Genomic DNA, 24,553 nt, shown 5'->3' with positions numbered 1-24,553 from the left:
AGGAAAAAAACAACTAAAGCTGCACCTGGCTCATTACAGGGCAATTGCTGCTGCAATTCTTTGAACCTACTGATGACAGGAACAATTTTTTTAAAAAGTCAAATAAGCAAAAATGCAAAAAACAAGGAAGACATGAAGATAAATGTCTAAGAGAAAAGTTTGTCTCTTTTTCTCATATATCATTAATTTTTCATTCTGAAATCCAAGAATAAAGCATCTTAAACTTTAAGGTATTTAGATTTCCCCAGGGTTTCAGTGAGAAATGAAACAACTATTTTTCAATGTCTTCCTGCAGAGAGCAGATGATCTATGAAGCTTCCTGAGTAAGGACTGCAAAATGCCAAACAAATCCAGCAAACAAACACAAGAAGAGGAATCAATACACAGCAGAACCAAGTTGTGAGGCCATTATAGTCAGGAACATTGGTCACAGTCTTTGGGAGCACATGTGGCTTTTTACTATTTCACTACTACAGAGGATCATCATAGACAAACCTCAAAGAATACATCCCTTAGAAGCAATCTCAGAGTCTATCTGGCCAGAAAATTCTGCATTAGTATGTACAGTAGGCTAACTGCAAGTTTAGGGGGCCCAGTACCAGTAGCAGTGCTGGAAGACAATAATTCTTTTTCCATGGGAAAGCAACCCATTGCAAGGAGCAGGATGGCTAAATCACAGAAGTTACCAAACACAAATGGAGCTACTCTGCTCAGAGGACTCCTGATGACAGAATGGATTCCTTAGAAACTGCACTCGAACAAAAGTCTTGCCAAATAGAAAGTTTTAACAAAAGCCAGCAGTTGCACTGGGTGAATGTGCCCACAGCACAGATGTCTTCGAGCAGTTTCACTGCCAAAGGACACAGCCAAATGCAAAAGCAGCTTTTCCTCATTTGTGCTTGCAAACACAGGATTCTGTGGGCATAACTGGCATTCAGGCACTTTACAAGACTTACTCTTTAAAACGCTGTGTACTGTTTCTAAACTTGGCCCACTATGGTATTTTAAAACGTAAAAGCAAAATAAATTCCATTTGGGAAAAAGGCTGTCAAACTTGTCACTGGGCCCCAAAGTCCCAACAAAAAACAAACAAAGAAACAAAAACCTAAATATTTGCAAGCCATTGTTACTTCATTATGATTTTGATTAAAATGGAAACAGTTTAACCATAAAAGAGTTAGTCTGCTGGAGTCCCTTTAATGAATATACATTTGCAACTGAAATGGCACAATTTACCTTGAAGAAGCCCATTGCAAAAGAGAAACATCGAATACTGCTGAATATCCACATTTACATCATAGGGGACTTTTCAACCATTACCTTGAAACCTGAAAAATTCTAGAGGTACTATTCTAAATACTCCATTGCTACAGCCCAAAGAATAAACAATAGGAAAGGGAATAGTAGAGGAAAGAAGTGAAAGGAAGGGTTAGCTTGACCTTACCCAGCACTGGCTGAAGGCCAGCAATCCATTGATACGTGGTTACATGGACAAGAGCACAGAAGGACTACATAAGAAATACACTACTCAAGAAACTATAGGGTGCAATTGCACTTAATACCAAATAACCCCTGTTTATGAAGGGGCAAGTGCAGAGAGAGATGGGGAAAGAATACTGGATATCAGCCACTGGTTTGCCTTTCTGGTTATGGCTATTTACAGTGGGCAGCTCCTGAGTCCCCACACAGGTGGCTCAGCCAGTGTGGCCCCTTCCAGGTGCTTAAATAGCAAGTCTTACAGCAAGAGCACAAATGCCCTTCATTAACACTCTCACTGCTGGGCTCCTGAGTGGCATGCACTTAAGTGCTGTATTTCACTGGGAGACAATGATACAGCTGCCAGCATGCCTGAGGTTCAGTGATTTCTTTCCCTCTCATGGCAAACATGTATGTGAAGGTAGAAGAATGGCAACTGTCTTTTTGTTCAAAGATATGCATTCTAGCTTAATCCACCTCTCCTTGTTATTTAATTGGAGCTGGGGCTTTTAAAAACCAATCTTGGAGTCATTTTGCCAGTAGCTTTCCAATAGGAGTCATGCTTTCAACATCATCTGAATCGTTATCTTGACTCTTGAATTCATGTCTTCTTACCTGATAACATATTATCTGTTTTTATTGAAGGAAACTTCAAAGTCATTTCATGTTTGTGCCTGTGAATCATCAGGTGATCCTCTGTTGGAAAACGCTGTCAGGCAAACACAGAAAGAGAGAAAGGAAGAGAGAAAAAAAAAAGAAGAAGAGTTTAATTCTCTAATAAACTTTTGGCATTGGACAGAATTTCAAAAATGAGAGAGAGAAAGAAATTTATCCAGCTAGAAATGTGTCCAAATGGCACAGGAAACAGAATATTTGAAAATACAAGTGAGTATGAGTAACAAATAGCTGTACTCAATTTAGAAACACATTTGCTGCTGTGCTCTCTGGGATGACAAACCATAAGGTGTCATGCAACTGCTTGAAAAAAAATTACAGTCCAAGTTTTAGATTCTGAGGGTCTCAGACACCCACTCCAGCTACCACAGCCTCACAAGTCCCCACGTGCCTGAGGATCTGCGATAACTGCTGTTCTCTGTGCTCTTAGCCCACGGCAAATGCTAAGTAATGAGGCAAATCTTAAATCACTTTACTGGATTTTTCTGCTTTTGTGTCTTTCTGCAACATATATCTGATGAACAGCTATAAAAATAACTAAATAAGCCAGCTTTTCTCTACCCAAAAGTATTCAGGCAAAACACGTCTTTAATTTTGGAAGTATCTGATACTTTGACTTGATTTGAAGTGGCAGTGAAATGGTGCACAGTTTTATAGCAACTAGTTATGGCCCTTTATGATACTAAATCAAATTCTTCTCCTTTGGCAAGCAGAGAAGGTGGAGATATTTTTTTGTAAGAAACTAATCAGCATGCTAAGTTTGTTTTACAATCTGATTACAGACTTCTACAAGAAATAGCTTATTTTGATCAAAACAAAGAAGAGAGAAGCTTGAATAAATGCTCAAGCATTTGGGCTCAAACAGCAGAACGATTCTGTCAAGTTTCCTTCACCAGAACGTGCAGACACAGACCTCTGCTACTGAGATAGTTTCAACCAGGTTATTTCAGGACTATCAAAAGCCAAAAGCTGTATCACCAAGGCTTGAGAAAAAATAGTTATTAAAAGCAGCTTTTTAAAGCAAGAGGTACATAGGAGACAAAAAAAGGCAACAACAGAGCTAAAGGGATGTAATGCTTTCAACACAGAATACTCTTGGCTAAGTGTCTTTGCTTGTGGTTATAGTATAAATAATTGCTGTATGCTACACCTTCTGAGAATCTCTCTAAATCCATAGACAAAGCAGCATAAATAGTGGAATTGAATTCTCTGGGGAAAAAAAAGAACTGAAAAAGAAAGAAATCCCAAAGACCTTTTCCTCACTATGAAATCCTGGTTTCACTGCTTACTCATCTGGAAGAAATGCAGCACTAAGAATTTATGTTAAGAACAAAGGGAATATCTGAGAAAGACTTTGCTCAATGAAATCGTGAAGGGGGGAAAAAAACCCACATTTATTTCTCTTGGAAATGGATTTTCCTTCATGGATGCCATGCTCTCTCTTCATGATGAAATCAGCCAGCTTAAACAGGGTGTGGGGCAACAGAAGAGAAACTGTTCCTCCAGCCCAGACTTCTCTGTCTTTTTCTAAGTCTGCTTTCTTCCTTGTGCAGAAGGTTGACTCCAGCAGCCCTCAGCACATCTGCATGGGCCAAGAGAGAAGCCAGGCCCCAGCCAGCTTAGCTGGACAGCAGCTCTGCATTATGCACTTAGGTCAAGTCCTCATTTATAACAAACACAGGTCATGTTGGGGAATGGGAAATTAAATGTTTTTCAAGATGGAAGTCACGCCTCCATTGTTCACCTTTCCAAATTGTAACAGCATGCAACCAAACTTGCTCTCTGAACAACTAAAAGAGCTGGTCTGGATCAGCTTCTCCTCCACTGAAGAAATTAATCAAGAGTTGACATGAGAACACTCAAGTCCACCGATTTTGGTGGAAATTAGTTTAATCAAAAAGGTAAATAAATTGTGACAAACTCAGATACTTTTATTCTCCCTCTGTGACAGAATGGTGAAAGCTTAACTCTGCATGTGGAAGTCTAAAGGGACATACTCTCAGCCTGAGGGACAATCCAAAAGATGCACTCTGCCTCCCATAGAAAAACTCCAACTTAATGAAACAGCAAAGCCACTCAGCCAGTTGTTAACTGGATTGAAGGCTTCTGCCTCTATTTCATTCAGCTCTTGGCAAAATCAACACCTACACTTCATTAACAGTCACCCATCCCCTCTGCCAGAGGAACCTGAAGAGTTGTAAACATATTAGCCAGCTGAAAACTCTCAACATACAGCTGAAACAGAGAAAGATTCACCAATTAGGAGAGGAGGATTCTAGGAAATGAGTAAACTATATCACTTGACATAGATGCACAGAGGAAGCCTGTGGCAAAAGCCCAAAAGATGCCCTTGTCTTAAGATTTTAGTCACAAACTCTTGTTACTAAAACAAATTAGGGTCAGAAGTGCCAGGCATAGAAATTCCCTCATCACTGCATATGGGGCAATTTCCCTCACCACTGCAAAATCACTGGAAAAAACACACAAATCCCAGTTCAAATCTCAGCAGGTAAAATCCTTGTCACTTCAGGGTTTTTTTTAAGTTCATTAAACATCTAGTATTACAGGTCAGGTTTTTCCCTCAGAGACATATGGCAGAGCACCAGTCAAAAGGACAGGAATCCCAAATGCACATCCTGGGGCAAAATTTATCTACAGGCTGCATTTTCCACAGAAAATATTTAGTAGGAAGATGTCTTAAAGATTAAAAACAAATTCATAAATAAATAAAGATCAGCTAATAAGATATCATTGTATTTAAGTATTTAAAACAGAAAAAAAACAAACCCAGGAGGGTTACCACCTCCAACAGCAACATAATATATTCCATCATACATCTTAGGAGAAGACAGATAAATGTGTCCTGCCTAGTGTGTCCTCTCTTGTTAGTCCCTAAAAGAATCTGCAGTATGTGGCTTGAAACATTTGGCTTTGGGATGAGAAAAGGCACAGAGGCAGCTTGAGGAGCACTTGTACCGACTCACTTTTGGCTGGCTGTTGTATTTGCTTGAAATATTTTGTAATAATGTCTTGTGGGAAAGGAGAGAATTGAGGGGAAGCAGGTCTTAAAAAAAAACACACACACAAAAAACCCCTGACACACATATTATTATTAGACATGTGTTAATATATCAGGAGGCATTATACAAGCCAGAGCTAGTGCTGAGGACTCAATTAATATCACCGCTGACTCCACTCACCTGTGAGCAGCCTGGGGCACTGCAGACAAAAGGCCTCTCCTGCTCCAAGTTCATCTTTGATTCCTCATAAATCTACATGTTAAAAGGGGGAGGGGGAAAGAAAGGGAACCTATGAATATATACGTTCTAAACTTCACACATGCATGCAACATAAAGAAATCGCAGTTTGTGCTTTTATTTCAAACTCTGCAAACAGATCAGTACAAAGTTTTCATACTCAGACTACTAATTTTGCTAATATGCAGCAGGCTCCCTACAGTCTAAGTTCTTACTGCTCCTTCCTGAGCACCAATTTACTTTCAAGGAGGAAAAAAAAAGTTCAGCTTTCACAGCATAAATCTGCCTCAGAAAATAGCATATGTTCAGTGTTGTTATTAGATAAGACCGTGTCTTCTCAGAAATATCTTGAATTAAAGGTTTTTACCTTTCCTCCTTCAGTTCCTGCTGAACAACATTAAAACCAGACGTCTAGGTTACTTCTGAGAAAGAGCCCACTTTTTGAAGTTCTGCATCCATACTGTCTGATATTAATAACTTAAATACATTACATACATGCTCTCTATACACACAAGGTAACTGTGCATCCCCATCCTTTAAAAGGTCAACTAGAGCCTCAGGAGCTTCAGCAGCAAAGTTTTGTCTAAAACTGCACTTCCCCATAGCAGTACCCGTCCTGTAACCTTGAACTAAACCCTGGGGGAAAGCTCCCAAGTCTTAAATAAAGGCAAAGGATGAAACATTCACCCTCAGAATGCAGTTATGCAGCTAAGTTTCAGTCAATATTAGGGCAGTGTCCCTGAGCAGAAAAAAATTTTTAGTAAAATTCTAGGGAGTAAAATAAATAAGTCATTTATTTCAGAAAAGTCTTCAGCCTGCTGGAACAACTGTTTTTACCAGCTAGAATGTAGTGGCTGACCCATCTTAAAGCAGATGCCTTATGTTTGGAGATTCCCTGAAACCCCTGAAAACTCAGCCTCACCACAGCCTCCCTTAGAAAATTGTCTGGGTCGTGTTTGGGTAATTTTTTTGTGAACCAAAAAGAAATATCCTGGTGGAGAAGCAGAATTTGATTTTAAAACTACAAAAATCTGCAGAGGGACAAGTGGTAAAGTTGCTCAAACCCTCTGAATTTTTTTCAAACTACAGTTCATTGCTTCCTATCATCAGGAGTATCTTGAGCACACTTAGAGTTGATAGTGTAATTCACATTAACCTGTACATCAGCCAGACCTGTACTTGCAGCATTTATTTTCACTGGATGATAACATTTTCTTTTTAATTAAACTTGATTCTGGTGGACAACATTAGCTTTACAGTATATTTTCCTAATTGTGACATAAAAAACTCCACTCTGTCTGACTCCACTGACTCCTAGAAGCAGAATCCAGAAGTAAAGGATTTCTACTTTCATTTGCCCTTCAACCTCCACAAGGACACTACTCCCAAAAGCTGACAATAAGCATCAACTGATCTTCCTGATATGGGCATCTCTACCAACATCTGGCCTGAGAAAAATGATTTATAATACAATCAGGTGTCAAGAAAGACCCTAGCTCAGGCATAACTTATGTATCCACACAAGGCTAGAACTGAAATAACTAAAATTGTACCTAATTTACTCCTTTAAGATTATTCATATCCTGTTTTGATTTAACTTACAGCTATGTTAAACTGAAATAGGATACTCATAATCAGAAATGAAAGAGTATATTCGCATACTAAAATAACTAAAGGTGTTAAATTACTTCTAATTTCAGTTATTTCAGTTCCAGACTGTGCATAGACAAGCTCTTCAGAGATGAAGCCATAAAAATACTCTGAATTACACTATCGTGTCTGAAAGAAACAGGCAGCAGAGAGATAACTGACTAGAAAAACAAACCCTCGCAAAAAAACAAAACCAAAACCTCCAGCTAAGTTAGATTTTTAAATCCACCTCTATTTATGGGATATGACCCCAGGCATGCTGTCTTTCCTAAAGACAACTTTTTCCTTTACACAGAAAGAAGAAAAAAAAAGCTGCACATGGATAATGAAAGGCTTTATTTAATATCTCAATTGCTCCTGCAACTGAAGCACTGCCAAAGATTTCTGTTACCCCTTTTTCCCCTCCTCAGGGGACAGTGACAACAGCATTTTCAATAGCAAAACAACAGATGAGACTCAGTTAAAGAAAACAAGATAGTTACAATTCTGGTCCCAAGTGTCCAAGTGAATTTCAAAACATTACCCGGAATTATTTGGAGTTTGATTTCTTATTGAGTATTGCAAGTCTAAGACTTCCCTCCCCACCCCGAGCTTGACCTTTAGTCCCTGAATCCATCAGTGCACACTCTGATAACAAACGATTCTTAAGGTTATCTAGGTAAATAATCATGGACTAAGCACCAAAATAACATACTAGATGAGTAGAATCCCGAGTGCAGAGATCAGCTCCAGGAAATCAACTATGATAAGTCATAGTCCATGATAAGAAGACATGGATTTGGTGTTTCCTCTCAGTACCTGGAAAAGGTGTCTGATTCAACATCAAATTGCTTTTCCCAAGTGTACAAGCAATTGCTTGTTTCCGTGAGAATCATTCTTTGCAGACACTAAACATAAAACAAGTAATAATCCAGAATGGCTGTATCACCTGCACTCCAAGGTGCTGTCTAGCAGAACTTGACCTACAACGTGTTACCAGGTAGTGCAATGCCCTCAAGACAAATTTCACTGTGCAGAATTGGTGTTTACATGTGATGCAATCACTGCAGTTGAGACTGTGCTATCACTGACTCTCTTACAACAGTAAATGAGTGAAAGAAGCTGCCTGCTGCCTACACTTTTTGCAAATGTGTGGTGCTAGGTTATCATATGGCAGTAATTCCAGTGTTATGCTTGAATGTTGACCAGAAACAAGCAGCTGAAAGTCTGGGCTGTGAGTGTGAACCTCCTGCCATCCTCAATCCCGTTGAACTGTGCAAAAGCTGTGGATGCACCAGCACCACCGGGCTCACCCCAGGTGTGCAGCAGGACGGGGAGCTCTCAGTAACAGAGGTGTTGTGCACAGCACGGCTTGCATGGCATCCTTCTCAGCATGCAGGCACACATCTCCCACCCCTGAGCTCAGACAGCCTCTGGCACACACTTCTCTTCACATGTCTCACGTGTGTTGCTGGGCCACACAATCCACGTCTTCATTTTCCACACTGTGCGCAGGTGAAGGAAGGAAATAACACAACCAACGGCAACATTTCGACTTCACCTAATAAAAATATATCACAGCAGCCTTTCCATCTAAATTAGGGTGCTTATTAGCCTTTGGGATCTTAAAAATTCAAGTTACACTCGTGCAACTCTTGTAGTACTACCAATAACTGCTGCAATTAATGCACTTGAAGAATATCAGAAAAATCTATGATGACTGTAAAGTTAAACAATTTCTCCAGCCAGAACTTTTTGCTTCTGTTATCAATGGCTTAATTTATTGCAACTTGGTGACTTTTTTGAAGAAACAATCAAGGATTATAAATAAAAGCAAACACCATTATTAATATGTCAGCATTAGTTCTGATATTATTAACAATAGCCATGAGTGTATAATCCAGCAGAAAAGGGGGCTGAATTTTAATAGACATGTTAACAACATCTGTCAGCATTTATTGCCCTATTGTGACCACGTAAAGAGCCTTACTGGCAGAATGTGTAAGTGAGGAAATCTGCTATGCTGTTGTAGCCTGCCATTCTCCTGAAATATCGCTCTGCTCAGAAGTTAAGGTATTCCAATTATAAAAAGAAATAAATAAAAATACAAGAGAAGGACCAAGCCATGTCACGTGGTAGAGAAACAAGTAAGTTCTGCAGTAAGCCAAGATTTTCTTCTACTCCTTGATTTTTGTACAAGAGTCTTCTAAAAAGTTTTTATTATAATTAATAAAACTGCAGCCCACAGTGAGGAATGCAAGAACATAACAAAGAAACAAAAGCAAACAGAAGAAATAAAATCACCCTCAGAACACAGCAGCAAACTACATCTCCTCTCAGCCGCATACAGAGGGACGTACCCCATGTTCTCAGGCTCCTCAAGGAGATTTTGCAGAGCCCCAGGATCATCTATCTTTTCTGAACCAGAAAAACTGTTCTTACATCTAAGACGAAAAAAGCATGCTCCTTTCTGTCTCCCTCTCCCCCTTTTTAAACTCAGCAGTAATCTTACTGCCATACTGGTAAAAACATCAAGCAGGCTTGTTTCCTGTTTCAATGTTATTCTTGAAGTGGGCTGCAGTAAGAATCTGATTTTCATTGGGCTATTATTATTTGCAGCTGTGTGACCTTTTTAACCCTCTTTTAAAAGTGACATTTCAGCCTTCAACCTCAAGCTGTCTAAATGTTGCAGGGTTTTCAGGCCTCTGATTAACAGAGGAAAAAGAACCGATGGGGAGGTGTATACTACAATGTGTCTAATGCAGGTCAGTGCACCCATCCTGCCATTTGCACAAGTGAGTAATTACACTCTTATAAGCAACCTGTTTGTTGATATTAATCACCTGGGTTCATGCTTGCAAGACAGGTTTCTTCAGCCTGGTGTGACCAAGGTCACTGAATTTTCCAAATACAGGTACAAAATACACGGTCTTTAGAGTTAGCAGCGGTATGCAGAGACATGAACAAAAAATGAAGCATCACCTATTTTTTAGGGTCATGGGCACAATGTTTAAAAAGTGAGACGAGACATGGTTACACTGCACTTGTGAATAGCAAAGAACCCCATCGGTGTATGCAGTATTTTTAACTGCTAATCATGGCTATTCAGTACGGTGCTATTTATAGATAATTAGAGCATTATTAGAAATGCTATTAAGACTTGTAGGTTTTGGAAGTGTAATACATGCAGGGTTAATGCCTGCAGTTGTTCCCAATACATACTTGCTTGAGCAAAGCCAATTTTAAGCAGCATTGTGCTGGAATGGTGCACGGTGGTTTTTCTCAGCATGGGCTTTTCAGTGGAAGTGCTTGTTTTCTGAACTAGCATCACGCTTTCCACATGCAGGCAGACTACAGGCTCATTATCACAGCCCTGCCTGCTTCAGCTGCTACAACGAAGGGTCTGTTAGCATTTCCATTAGAAGCCCCCTGGTTTCAGGATTAAAGCATTTCCAAATGGTTCTGGATGTTGGAAAGCAGCTTGTGTCTGGAGTCCCCAAGAAGGACTTTAATACGATGCACATTTGAGCTGGGGCTTGAGCCCTTGCTGGTACTCCAGTGAAGTTTTTGGGATTGCATTTATGACATTTATGTGTGGAAAAACACTCAGCTTGGTCCCTTACTCATTTATTTTAAAAGAAGAGAGGCCCATAAATCTTCAGGCAGAGCTGAGTGCTCTCAAAAAGCAGTTGATGTGTGAATTGCCTCAACAGCAAGCAGCCTTCCTTCAATATTTTCCCCGTGGCTGGCATCTGTGAAGTCACTAGCCACTGGCATGCTTCAGGATCATTTACAAAAGGAGTATCAAAAAGATTCTTTTTTCATGCTTCCAAACACCCTAGTTCTTTTTAAATGGCCACATGATTTACTTTTTGCCTGCCTTTAAAAAAAAGATCCAGTGCTGGGAAGGCTCCCCAGCAGTCCTAAGGTTTTGTCCCTTCTCTCTTTTACACTTTTTCTCTCTTTTTTCACCTTCAAGTCAACCAAGGGAGAAAAGTTTTTGATCCCCCAACTCAGCATTTGTCCACTAAAGCCCACTGTTTCTGTTATCAAAGAAAGCCAAATAGCTGTTTCCTGACTTTCTTCTTTTTATGCAGAGCTGCTTTCATCTCAGGAAAGAGCATAACTGGGGTAACTAGAAGAATATGGGGCAAATATAGGATATTTCAAAATGGAACAAGAATGAACATTGGAAAACTCTGGAATTAAGGAGTGGGGGAAGTACAGGGAGAAAGAACCACAAGGGGACTGGGGACAAGAAGACACCAGTGGAAATGGAAAAGAGAAAGTAGAGGGACTGCAAACCACTGAGGACTGGGCTGAGGAAGAGGAGGGGAGTAAAAGGATACCACTGAAAAAGAAACTCAAAATAGAAAGCAGATGACCTAGTGCCTTCCCACATAGCAGCAGCATGAGAGCCCAACACTGTGTATCACCCATGCAAGTATTTGGTAGAGGGCACAATTTATCCTCTGCACTGGGTGATCAGTCTCTCAAGTCTATGGAAATGCACGAGTCTAAATAATTACATTTCTTGGACTCCCCATTTCAGTATAGGAAACCCATCACAGATTCACTTGCTACAGTGCAAATGGATTTGCTGTTTTACAGAAATGGCCATGGGATTACTAAGCACGGGCCACAGACGACAAAAATGGAAATAGGAGAATGGAGATGAAAAGTGACTTTAAAATGAAAACACAGCAAAAAAACAAACTAAAACAAAACAAAAAAGAATAAATAAAAAAAACCCTTGTCCTTTTGAAAACAGTTCATGAAAGTTATCTCAGCACAGAAATATTCTATAGGAGAAATAAGATCTTTATAGGGCAAGATGGCTATTACTTCAACTCTGGAAAAACACTTTGAGGAATAATGTGGTTATTTTGCACTCTGTGATTGGCTAAACAGGGCCAGCCTAACCTGGAAATGGCCCAGGCTTGTAGTTCTGCAACTGTCCTCCACTGATGGCATTTGCAGAATAACCCTACCACCTGCTGTCCCTAGTTACCAAGGTAAGGAAAAGGCACTATTCAACAACAGCATTTCACACACCAACAGACAGAAACAATACCTGAAGCACTTCTCCATTTTCCCTACATGCAACTTTTCTGCATTCCAGTGCTGGAAATTCAACAGCTAATCCAGACCTATTAGTATCTGGGTTTGTGGACCTGACAAATGTTAGGAGTCAAACATCTGAATATCAAGTTTATCTCAACATGAACAAATATTGTCATTTTCCTGTATCATCAGACATTTAACTGAAGTGCTCATGTCAGAAGACTAAGTTAGACATGAAGGTCTTGAGAGGGAGGGAAGGAAGGAAGGAGGGATGGACGAAAAAAGGGGAGGGGAAGAGGAGGAAAAGTGGGGGAGAAAAGGGGAAAAGCAGAAGAAGGAAAGGAGGGAAGGGGAAGAAGAGGCAGAAGGGAGAAAAAGGGGAGGGAGGAAATGGGAAGAAAGGGAGGAAAGAGAAATAAGAGGAAAGGGAAGAAAAGGAGGAAAGGGAAATAAGAGGAAAGGGAAGAAAAGGAGGAAAGGGAATAAAGGGCAGAAACGGAGGGAAGGATGGGCTATGTTAAAGCAAGATTGAAAGCATCAAATGTGTGCTACAAAAGGACTCTCCACTATTTTATAAGCTTTAACACTGAGACTTCTTTTACCACATGCATTGTGATAATATAGTATATAATATACTGTACTGGATGTACATGGTGATAATATAGTCCTTAATTAGGTCACTGTCCATCTCACAATTGTTCTGCTCAAAGGAAGGTGGCAAAACTGCAAAACAACTGCAGTAACACAAGTGGCAGGAATCTTGCTTCAAGAGACCACCACTAACATTTAGCATTTTAAAGGAAAAACATATTTGCTCTGTTCTTTATGAGCAAGTCTTAGTTTCTCCCTGTATGTAAAAGAGTCCCTTGAGGCAAAGCATGTGCACAAAGAAGTTAAAACCACCATTAGCTGAAATCAATATTTACTACCAAACTCCTGAAAGATTTAAAGGAGAAGATACACACAGAGAATGTCATTCCAGGTTCATACAGTCATTACTAACATGGATCTGATAGCACACACTCTCCCTCACTACCAATTTTTAGTGGGTTACACACCTAAATACACTTCAGTGTGATATTTGATTCATTATAAAGTTGCCAATAAAATAAAAATTGCCTGCTTAGAATTGCATTTACAGTTATTTTTCAGGCAAAGGGATAAAAAAATAACAGAAAATTCTTAGTCTATGAGAAAGTCTGCCCCAATTTTCATTCATCTTCAAAAGGTTACCAATATTAAGTGAGGTGAGTAATCCATCTTCTACAAATCCCTTCACAAACACAGCCCCATGCCCGGAGCTGTGGCAGTCACTGTGCTTCATGTCCATGGTTCCTATGCCAAGAGGATTATCGTGGGTGTATGAAAGAAAAACAATGAGTCTTCAGATCAGCTTCACAAGTTAAGATGGTTCACCATGCCTATTGCTATGAAACAAAAAACAATACAAAACAAAACAAACAAACAAACAAACAAACAAACAAACAAAAAAAAACAAAAAAAAAAAAAACAAAACAAAAAAAAAACAAAAAAAACCCAAACCTACTTCAAGGAAAAAAAACAAGCATTATGCACTGGAGAAGATCTCCAGGAAGCCTGCAAAGGGCAAAAAAGGCAACTGCAACTGTGGTGAGAGATGAAGCCCATGAAGCAGAGGGTGTCAATGATGAACTCCCAGTAACATCTGGCAAATAACCTAATCTTTTGGGACTTTCCAATGCTGGCAGATAAGTGTGTTGTCCGTCCCTTCAAAGGCTGACCTCATTTCTATCCTTGGGTTAATGGCATGCAAAACTCTCCACTACACTCACTTTTTCACTCTTTCCCCTGCCCCAAACAGTTATTATTAAACACCAAACAACTTCGCCTATTGTTGTAGTTTGCATACAATTTAATTAAGAGTTTTCCCTCCAGGAATAATATTGACTGAAGGTTTTTAAGTGTACTGTAACTGCAGTATGCTAATTGCTTTGGTTTACGATACACAAATAGATAAAAGAATTCACCTAACTTGCATGCAAATAAACACTTGGATTTCCAAAGGGAAGGAAGAAAAAAAAAAAGAAAGCATAAAAGATATCCTGGGGGAAACAACAACACAAGGCTGCTTAGCTAACTTTCATACCAGAAGCAGTTAGGGGCTTTAACACAAGCTTTGAAAATTCTGCCAGCCCAAATTTTCCTTCCATATTTTATTATATAAAATAATCCATAAACCAGAACTCTGCAAACAAACTTTAACATTTTATGGATAAAACTCTGCAATTCTGTATGTTTAAAATAATTTTAAACTAAGACCAATCTCTTTTTTTTTTTTTGCTTTCTAGTTAACATAAAAGACAGTTTAAGATTTTCATTACATAGAAAAATGAGGCTATTAATAAATCAGCCACAAGCCATTAATTATTAACTTTCACCAATTTTTAATTGCCATTTTTAAAGATTTTTTTTTAGTTGGGAAACTTCTCTCTGCAAAATTAGCAAAAAAAAAAAAATCCTGAATCAAACCTTCAATGTTCACTGCTCCTAGCTATATAAGATAAAATCCTCTGGGGTAACAAATCTCTGCTGAAAACACTAGCTGCCCACAGGTCCCCTCAGGCAGTACTCAGCACTAGAGAGTTTTAGACACTAAAAACTGAAAACTTCTTCTCAGCCCTGACAAAACAAGGGCTGATTTGCAACACTTAAAACTTTGTATATGTGAAGCTGCTCACATCCTCAAATACACACACTTTATCTTCAGAAACGTTTCTCACCAGAGACATTTCTCATATAACTAGTTTTACTAACAGCAATGTAACAGCCTATTTGGGTAAGTTTCATTTGGATTTAGGCTTATCCATATGTTTTTAGGTAATCAAAGACGGAATCATCTTGCTGTTAAAATACCTTCATAAAAATAAGAAGGTCTGAGTTCTGAGACTGAGTTAAAAAGCTGCTTCCAAACCATCCATTGGATTGAATAGAGCACAATGTATTTAGACTTTGAAAGGGCAGTGCACAAATAAAGCAGTAAGCAAGGATTTGCTTGAACAAGTAACCCAGAAAAAAATATACACTCAAAGAAGCTGCAGACATTAAAACAAGAGTTTATATTTTCATAGAATCACAGAACATTTTGAGTCAAAAAGTACATCTAAAGGTCATCTGGTCCAATCCCCTCCAATAAAGTAGGGACATCTACTTGATCAGAGCCCCTCCAACCTGACCTTGAATATTTCCAGGCATGGGGCATTCACTACTGCTCTGGGCAACCTATTCCAGTATTTCATCTTCCTCGTTGCAAAAAATTTCTTCCTTATACCTACTCTAGATTGATCTTTCTTCAGTTTAAAACCATTAACCCCTGTGCTATTGCAACAGCACCTGCTAAAAAGGTTGTCCCCATAAGTTATGGCCCACTTACACCTCACAACCACCTCTTTATGGAAGTTGGTTGTGAGACTGGAGTCTTCCAGCTTATCAAAAGAGTTAAAACTATGAACTAGAAGAATAATTCACAATAGTTATTGAAAGCCTTTTTGGGGAGGCAGGGCAGGTATTTTAGATTCAGTCTTCTGGAGTACCTGAAGTGCCATCAGCAGTCACAGGACATTGTCCCATGCAGGTATCACCAACAAACATCACTGTGCTGCAGGCACAGCTGCTCCCAGCGCTCTGAAATCAGCCACTACCAAGGCCCAGCAGCAAAAGCACCTGGAGCAGCAAGCAATGCCCTGCACTGGCAGGCTCAGCAGAGAAGCCCCTCTTCCCCTGTCTTGGCACAGGCTGGTGGCAGTCACAACACCTCCTTCCAGCCAGCACCAGAGAGAAGGCTGAGGATCATCTGCCCCAGCAGTTCAGGTACCTGACCTGGAAAGGGAACAGAATGGCCCGCAAACTGCTTGGCAGGCCTCCAAAACAAAACAAAAAGCCCAAAACCATTTTGTGCTGCTCCCCCCGCCCTCCTGCAGACCCCCCAGCCAGGCTCTGGCTGCCTGCTCTGCCCCGGATGCGTCTGCAACCCTTGGGTCAAACTTCTCAACCACTAAAGGTCTGGACCCAGGAGAGGGGCTAACTTTGATGGGAAGCCAACACAGGTCTTCAAAGGCTTTTCTGCAAGAATATACTTTCTTTGAGCACAAAAGTGGTGATCCCTGTCCTCTTCTTGGGTAAGAATGCTCCAGAAGTACTCCAGAGGGTTGGACGTGCTCTTCCAGTCCCCAGCACTAACAATGCCCTGCAAATACTGCCCAAACACAATGCCCTTGATGCATGTGAGACAAGCAAGTCTGCCTCCCTCTCCATACTCAGAAGAGCAGCTCAAACATCAGCACCTCAGAGGAGCTCCAGGATAGGCAGAGACAGGCCAATGCCTATGGCTGGGGCTGCTCTGGCTGCCCTGTTCCCTGGCTGGGGAGGTGGGATGGATCCTATCCTGACACCCTCATGGGCCCCCTGAGGTTTTCATTCCCAGGGAGAGCCCTGTGGTGCCTGATGTAGAGTTTTTCTGGTGGTCTCCACTGGAGAGCAGAGCCCAAGGCACTTGTGGGGATGCTGCTCAGCCACTGGTCCCTTGGGAGCACTCCACAGCTCTGTAACAAACCCAGGCAGGTTCTACACAGCCTGTGTACTTCTGCCTAGTCAGACCTCAAGCACTACATCAAGGGAAGAGAGATTTGGGATGCAGAAGGTACATAAATGCAGCAATAGCTCCATTGCCACTTGGCAAGAAGGGGACACCTGACATGGCTGCCACTCTGTCCTCAACTAATACAGAAACTACAAAGCAAACTGCTACCAGTGGTAGGGCAGGGGGATGAGTCTGCCTTCCAGAATCAGCTGAAACAGCACCCATCAATAGACAAATGTCCATTCAAACTATGGGAGACCCTCCCAGGAGCAGGGAGAGGGTTCTGCACTCCAGGAGTGACCGTGCTTGTCTGTGTGCACAGATGTGCAAGTCTGTGGGGTAGGTGAGAGTGTGCAAAGGGACCTTTCCTTTCCTCCTATAGGGATGCAAGTACCCCTCAGCAATACAAGTCTCCAGAACTCTTTTCAGAAGATTGCTGTATCACACTTTTAAAAATCAGCCTTTCTTGTCCATGGCTTACTGGCTCAGTGAAGGAGGCAGTACATCAAAATGAAGCAACTTCTAATCAGTGACTAGCCACAAATTTCTGGCAGTGACCAATCCATAACTACAAACAAGAACCTTAAAAACTGGCACATATGAAAAAATTACTACTTTTCCTAACATGAAGGAGGCAAGGTGAGGGGTAATCCTCTGTAGGCTGTACATTCACAACCTATGAACTACTCACAGCAACTTATAACATACTGCAAGTGTAAAGCAGTGAAATTCAAACATCTCTAAAAACCACAGATTTGTAACTTGTGCTTATGTAAATACACAGCTTTCAAGCCTCAGCTGTCCTGGCCATAGGTCTTCTGGGAAAAACGAAAAAATCTTGGCTAAGGTTTTCCAGAGCAAGCGGTGATACTGAGTGCCTCCAATTTTCATGTGTCCAATCAGAAATACTTTTAAAGGCTTCATTTTCAACTCCTGCTGCACACACCCTCTTCCAATTATATCCCTTTAGGGAATATTTATCTTTGAAAGTAAGCAAATAAGGAAAAGTCAGACACACACACATTATTTTTTTCATTCTTCTTTCAGTAGTCTCTCTAACACAAAGATGCAACACTATGCCAAAATTATAGACAAGAGGTTAAAGAACACACTTTTAAAGACTGATTTTAAATTTTTTAAACAGAGCTGAAAGATGCTTACAATCATAATTAACTGCAAGGAGCTTTAAATATATTTTATCTGTAGTTTTATCTGTTTTATCTGTTTCATCTAGAAGACTAGCTTACATGATCTATCCCAACATGCAAAGTTGGTGGCAAAGTCAGGAAATAAATACATATATATTTATAGTTACAATGTACTGATTAACTACAAGATCATTATTTTGGGAATGGACTGCATAGACTGATCTGGCTTTTTGCATTTTTAATTAATATAATTTATCTCATTTTGAATTAGGGTGCATAGAGCTATGACTAACGAATACTTTGTATGAGAACTTAAAATAGAATTTAAAAAAAACTTTAAAAGCTATTTCAACATATAATTGCCTCAGTTTCCAAAAAAAGAATTTAATATATAAGCTGTTTTGAAGGTCTAGCAAGTATATGAATACATAATTCCTTTTCTCTTCCTTGCAAGAACAGAAAGTCACTGAGATTTGTACCAGGACAGTGAAAAATACAGCCTTATTTTGAAAGTAATCCGAATGTAAGCATTCACATTCCCTAACAGTATAGATACTATAATCCATTACACAAAGAAAAGCAAAGAGCACAGAGAATCACTGAGCCTACGTGCCTGTAAATCTATGTGCCTGTAAAGAAAACATGCTGTGGATGTCTTCTACCAACAGCCCAGATCTATGTACACTTCACAGTGCCTGTGCTGTAGAGGCAATATAATGAGAAAATAAAGGCATAATTGAGGTGACAGGGTCCCAGCAAAGGCAGCTTTCACAGAGCAGTAATGTCAGTGACTGCCTCCAATAAAGGGATTACAAATGCAGGCTTCAGTATCTGGAAAGGCAGTGCACGTTTTGAAAGACACTTTGATCCTAAGCACTTGACAGATCTCTGTGTATCATCTGCCTCTAATCAGTCACCTGAGGAGTCAGGAGTTTTCTCAGAAAGCCATATTACTGCAGGACACTCCTTTCCAAGTATATGCTAATGATATGAAGGCTATTAAGTCTATATACTCGAGCTGTCATAATCCTATGTGACATAGTATCCAATATTTTTATAGGTAAGGCTAAGTTTTCTTCACTGAGAGAGCTATTTTTATGGACAGCTACAGATACTGACTAATGCTTTTGCATTTATCAATGCTACAAACAGCTTTGTGAATATTAATGCTGCCAGATTTTCTTTCAAGACAGTAAGTGCCAATTATAAATAGGTGCTATTATCTTCTCATGTGTCAAAACAGGCAAAAAAATGTGTAACACACATTTTGGTTGGATCACCCAAATAATATGAATCTTTGCATAATTCTACAGAATAAAAAAATTTTGGGGAGCATCAAGAACAAACGGCATTGTCATTAATTTCCTTCCAAGCACTACCATCCATCTCTTCTACAAGACTCGTATGCTACACTTGCCTCCTTCTCCCTCATGTTCTCCTTTCTCCAGCACTGCCTTGGTCTGAAATGAAGAAGCCTCTGATCTTGGATCATTCATTTTGCATTTAGGTATATAACAGTTTATTTTATGCTGTTTTGTATTACATAATAGCATGCATTTGCCTGTAGTACACAGTGCGTTATGAAGGTTTTGTTGTTACAGTGTTTAAAAAAAATAAGGCCCATCTCCAAGACACTTTGATACTACACTAATACCTCTCGTTTTCTTGGCTGGGCTGAAGACCTAAAAAGTTATCTCCTTTATGTAGGCAATGGCAAGGGAAGAAGCAGCAAAATATCTCTACTCATGTAAGAACATCTGGGCTAACTAACAAATCTAAAATACAAGGGTCTCTTCTGGTATCACATCACAAATAACAAAAAACATATGTGGAGATACAAGCTGCATCTTCTACTTGAGGTTAACCTGAAAAATTTCCACTGAGTGTTACCTAAGGTCTAACAAACATAAAAGAACAAAGATCAATACATTGAAAGCTTATTTCATTTCAGTCAATTTTTTGTAAGAAGTATTCACAGGTTGTCTTGCTTCCAGCACTAATGCTTAGCTCTTTAAGTAAACTCTACATTTTTCTTTATAGATTTCTATCTTAGGTACAAGGACTGAAATGAATCCCTTTGGCAAGTGTCAGAGCAAAGGGAAAAAAAAATCTGTCATTTTGGTCCCTAACACTAACAAGAAACTAAAGAAAAGTAGTTCATTTTTTTAAGAGAGTACTTGCTGTCTTCTTAATATCTTTCTCTGGCAATCTCATTCCCATTTCCATATTTTCCTACTGAAAAAGAAAAATGAAAAGAAGCTGAAACCACAGTGAAAAAATATTTGGGGGAAGGTGTTTGTGTCATAGAGTTCAGAGGAGAATTCTGGAATTTTTTGGGTTTCATGCTCAGTGCTGTTTTTAGGGAATTTTACAGTTCCAGGTCAGCTCTTGAGTTCACACACATGATGTGACTGGCAATGAAATCCATTTTGCAGGAGCTGAGAGAACAACATTAGTGAGGCCATCAAAACTTCCAAACAGAGAACATGGGACTCACACAGTCCAACCTCCTTTCAAGAGAGGTCAAGTTCATTTCAGTACTGAATATGACTCCATATTTAAGAAGCAAGGAGGAGAAAGCAAAGAAAATAAGACTACATGTATGCTGGGAAAGATCTCTTCTTGCCTTCATCCCTCCTCACCAAGCCTGTATAGCCTGTGCTTTATGATGGAAGGCTGTAATTGTGTGATAAATCACATTTGGTAAAACAATTATTTCTAATTTAAATCAAATCCCTTTTGAAGGCTTTACCAGAACAGTTCTGCCTGCAGATCTAACATAACAGAGTCTGGGTAGCAAGACTAGTTCAGGCACTCAGTAACAGAGCATGAACATGCAAATGCACATCCACCATGGACTGATTTTACAGTAACTTTTAAAGCAGCATGGCTACAATATTGCAATACTACTCATTTTGGTGTGTGAAAATCCCTTTGGTGTTTTCCAGTTAATAAGGATGAAAGAGGGAAAAAAAAAAAAAAAAAAAAAAGGAACATGGGAAAAAATTATAGGGCTGCATAGGCAGCCTCGAAGGAACATGGATTGAACAACCTTTGAAGTACCCAAGTCTAAAATGAGATCATATGAGAATTTTTTCAAGCAATAAAAGTGAAGCCTCAGAAACAAGTGTAAGTTACAGCCTGAAGTGCTTTATCACAGCTCCATGAACCCTCTTCCATAAACCCTAGTTCTTTTAAAAGTTCATTTACTTCAAGGAAAAATTGAACTGACTGTGGGGGAATGAAAGGGCAGGAGGGATCTGTAGTTTCCCAGAGGTGTGTTGATAAATAAGGCCTGCATCTCATGACATCCAAGTCATTAGTGGAGAAGAGCTGTCTCCTGCCAGTCTGCAAGGAGGCATTTTCCACTTGGGGATAAGTACAAATGCCAGTGCCTTATGTTCTTCTTGAACAAAATTCCTGCCCTCTGGAGAGCAAAACCTTCAACTTAATAACACGCCTATAGGTATGTAAAATTTACTGTGGCCTCAAAAAGTTATGCCTGGGCTAATGCTGTGCCACACAAAATACCCAAAGCAGACTCTGAGGGAATGTGGCTGTTTACACAGCACAGTGCAGTGCTGGGCACAGATAACCAGCTCACATCATGGAAGCAATATCAGCACAACAGTGCTCTTGAGCTAATCAGCAACAACTTTTAGTAGAGCTAAACACAAAATTAGCTAATTCAGCTGATGAGGATATGTCCCTTCCAGACAGAAATCTGCTTGCCACACCCACTTGAGGGGTTTCTGGTTTGTATGCCATGCACATAATCATCTTGGCTTTGAGTATCCTCAGCGTCTCCATCTCAGTCAGTCATTCCAGACCTCCTCCACAGTCAATGGAGAGAAATGGGCACATGAATGCTATCCACTTGATATAGACATCTCCACTGGGAAGAGAGGAATCATGAGCTAGAATTGCCAATTTCTCACTACTAGCTTTGAAAGGAGACTGTAGGATTAACTCAGGCACCACGTAGATGCCAGTCAGAAAAACCAACTCTTCCACACCCAGTGCTGCCACAGACATCTTAGCTAGAATAATGCTGTCTGCCTGTCTGAGGAGTGCAATTCATATTCATTAAGCACTGACAAAGGAGAAAGTCATAGGTTCAGAAACTGTTACAGATAGGTCACTTTTTTCACAACTGGATCGAGTTTTGCTGTCACCAGGGCAGAAGGCTGGCTCCAATCTCCTCACTTCAGTCAAGTGACACTACCTGGCCGTGGGCCTAGCTGGAATCAGCAAGAGGAAATACCCCACACCATCCCATGTGAAAGGAATGCTTCACCCTGTCATGGTGACCTCCCCAGCAACACCAGAACCCTCCAGCTGAGTACGTGCAGACCTTCCTCAGGTGAAAAACCACCAACATGATGCAGGACTCTGAGCAAGGTGTGGCATCTCATGCTATGGGGCCAATCCAGCACAAAGATATCGATGACATTGAAAACAGCTCGGGTTTTCTCAACCTTCTTTCCCCAAAGTATATCTGTGTTCAGATAAGAGATGTGCAGGGTATCACCTTGAGACATCAATTGAACTTGTGTGCTATTGCATACAGAGGTTACTTTTAAATAGATTTAAATTATAATCATATCAATATAGCTTGTGCTGGGAACCGTAACAAATTCAAAACTTAATTTCTGTTTCCAGAAAACAGAAAAAAGAATGCTTGGGGGAAGGTGTTTGTGTCACAGAATTCAGAGGAGAATTCTGGAATTTTCTGGCTGCTTGTTTGGCTGCCACCGAGTTCTCCTTTAAGACCCAAATTTTGCATCCTATACAGGCAACTATTTGTTAAGTAGTTTTAAAGTAATCCACAGAAGCCCTGGGAAGAAATATAGCTAGGCAGCAGGAGGAGAGAAATTGTTCAGCTTGGAGACTTGCTCGGAGCCATTTAGAGATCTTTTCTGATTTTACAAATGAGAGAAGAAGTACAGATTTAAAAATTATACAAATGCTGAACCATTTGTTTCAGGAGTCTTAGCAAAATGAAGCCTTTAAACTCAATTCTTCAAGTTATAAAAGATTCCATCCGGGGCAGTTGTTACAGTAGGTTGACCTCATCCTCTAAGGCAACTTTCTCTCTCTATTCCTAAGCCCTGTAACACCCTGCAAGCCCCAAGGGCACCCCTGCAGCAATCTTTGGAGAAAGAAAGACAGAGAGAGAAAGTTGTCCTTGGATTTATTTAGCGAGAAAGAGGCCAAATCTGGGACAGGGAAAAGGGTTTGCATAGAGACAGAGCTCTTGTGGATTTGTACAATCATCCATGCACATGGAATATATTGAACCTTGAACCTAAACTAAGGTCAAGCAAGTTTAAGGCTTGATACAGATGTTTCACAGAACTCTGGTAAATGAAGGTGAATGTTACTGTTAAAGCAAGAGAAAAAACAAGCCATAAAAACGGTTGGTCGATTGTTTATTTTTCTTTTCAGTCCATTGTCGAGTTTACTTTGTCCCCCTTAAGCCCAGCACTGGTATTTCCTGCATCTGGGTGATGACAGCAATCTCTTATACACCACATAAAACAGATTTAGAAGTTTGAAAGCCACTCCTGGCCTGGTTTCTCCCCGGAAATATATCACTCCAGCACAAGGGAATATTTGCATTTTTCTCATTTGTCTTTAATTTCAAAAAACACTGATTGTCTTCTGGTGCATTAAAAAAAATAAAAATAAAATAATTAAAAATAAAAAAAAAAATTAAGAAAAACCTAAATTCACCATAAGTGCAATACCAACCCTTTCATAACCAGTCAGGGAGCTTTTGAGCCAACATTACTTTTTTTCTTTTTAATTAAAAAAATAAGTTACAGAACAATCCAAAGGGAAGTCCCACAAGGAAAATTAACATAATGACTTCTGAAAAAGACACTATGATCACTTGTTTTTAGCCTATTACTTTTCTCCATTGACATGAATGTATTTGAAACTATGAAAAGGAGCAAAGACCTTTCAAGTTCAATGCCATGGTGAAGTGTAGGCCAATATGGAAGAGATCCCCATTCCAATCAAGTTCTGAGTCACAGTGATAATGTTATTGGCTCTGAATCTAGAATGAGTCTTGAGATTTGGCAAAGGCAAGGTAAATGGAAGTTTTTAAATAATTTGGAATAGTTAAAACATTTTAGGAGATTCACAGTAAAATGTTGTAATAAGAATAACAACAACAATAACTTTTCAGTTTTAAAGAGCTTACCATAAATAAGCCTTGTGCTGGTTTTAGCTGAGATAGAATTAATTTTATTCATAGTAGCTGGTATCAGGCTATGCTTTGGATTTACTCTGGAAAAAGTGTTGATAATACAGGGATATTTTAGTTACTGCTGAGCAGTGCTGACACAGTCAAGACTTTTTCTGCTCCTCACATCACCCCACCAAGAAGAGGGCTGGGGGTGCACAAGAAATTGGGAGAGGACACAACCAGGACAACTGATCCAAATGACCCAAGGGGTATTCCATCTCAAATGATGCCATTCTCTGTGTATAAAGCTGGAGGAAGAAGAAGGAAAGGAGGAAACATTCTGAGTGATGACGTTTGTCTTCCCAAGGCACCATTATGGTTGATGGGGCCCTGCTCTCCTGAAGATGGCTGAACATCTGCCTACTCATAGGAAGTGGTGACTGAATATCCTGGTTTGCCTTCTTTGTGTGTGCAGCTTTTTCTTTTCCTATTA

The 24,553-nt window shown here is 39.9% G+C and overlaps 1 protein-coding gene across 2 annotated transcripts in view; it reads right to left on the bottom strand.

Moving 5' to 3' along the window:
- The window catches only part of CREB5 (cAMP responsive element binding protein 5), a 257,254-nt gene that overhangs the window by 208,756 nt on the left and 23,945 nt on the right, over positions 1-24,553 (bottom strand). For both annotated transcript variants that reach the window (XM_014893990.2, XM_088163530.1), the window contains 2 exons: positions 5,352-5,423; positions 2,092-2,185 (listed from right to left, as the gene is read on the bottom strand). In XM_014893990.2, coding sequence (XP_014749476.1) covers positions 2,092-2,185; positions 5,352-5,423 — 166 coding nt within the window. The remainder of the gene's footprint in view (positions 1-2,091; positions 2,186-5,351; positions 5,424-24,553) is intronic.

This window comes from Sturnus vulgaris, chromosome 1 (assembly GCF_052056855.1).
Source record: "Sturnus vulgaris isolate bStuVul1 chromosome 1, bStuVul1.hap1, whole genome shotgun sequence".
NCBI lineage: Eukaryota > Metazoa > Chordata > Aves > Passeriformes > Sturnidae > Sturnus > Sturnus vulgaris.
Note: the sequence above shows the minus strand (reverse complement) of the source record. Positions and strands in the feature narration are given on the sequence as shown.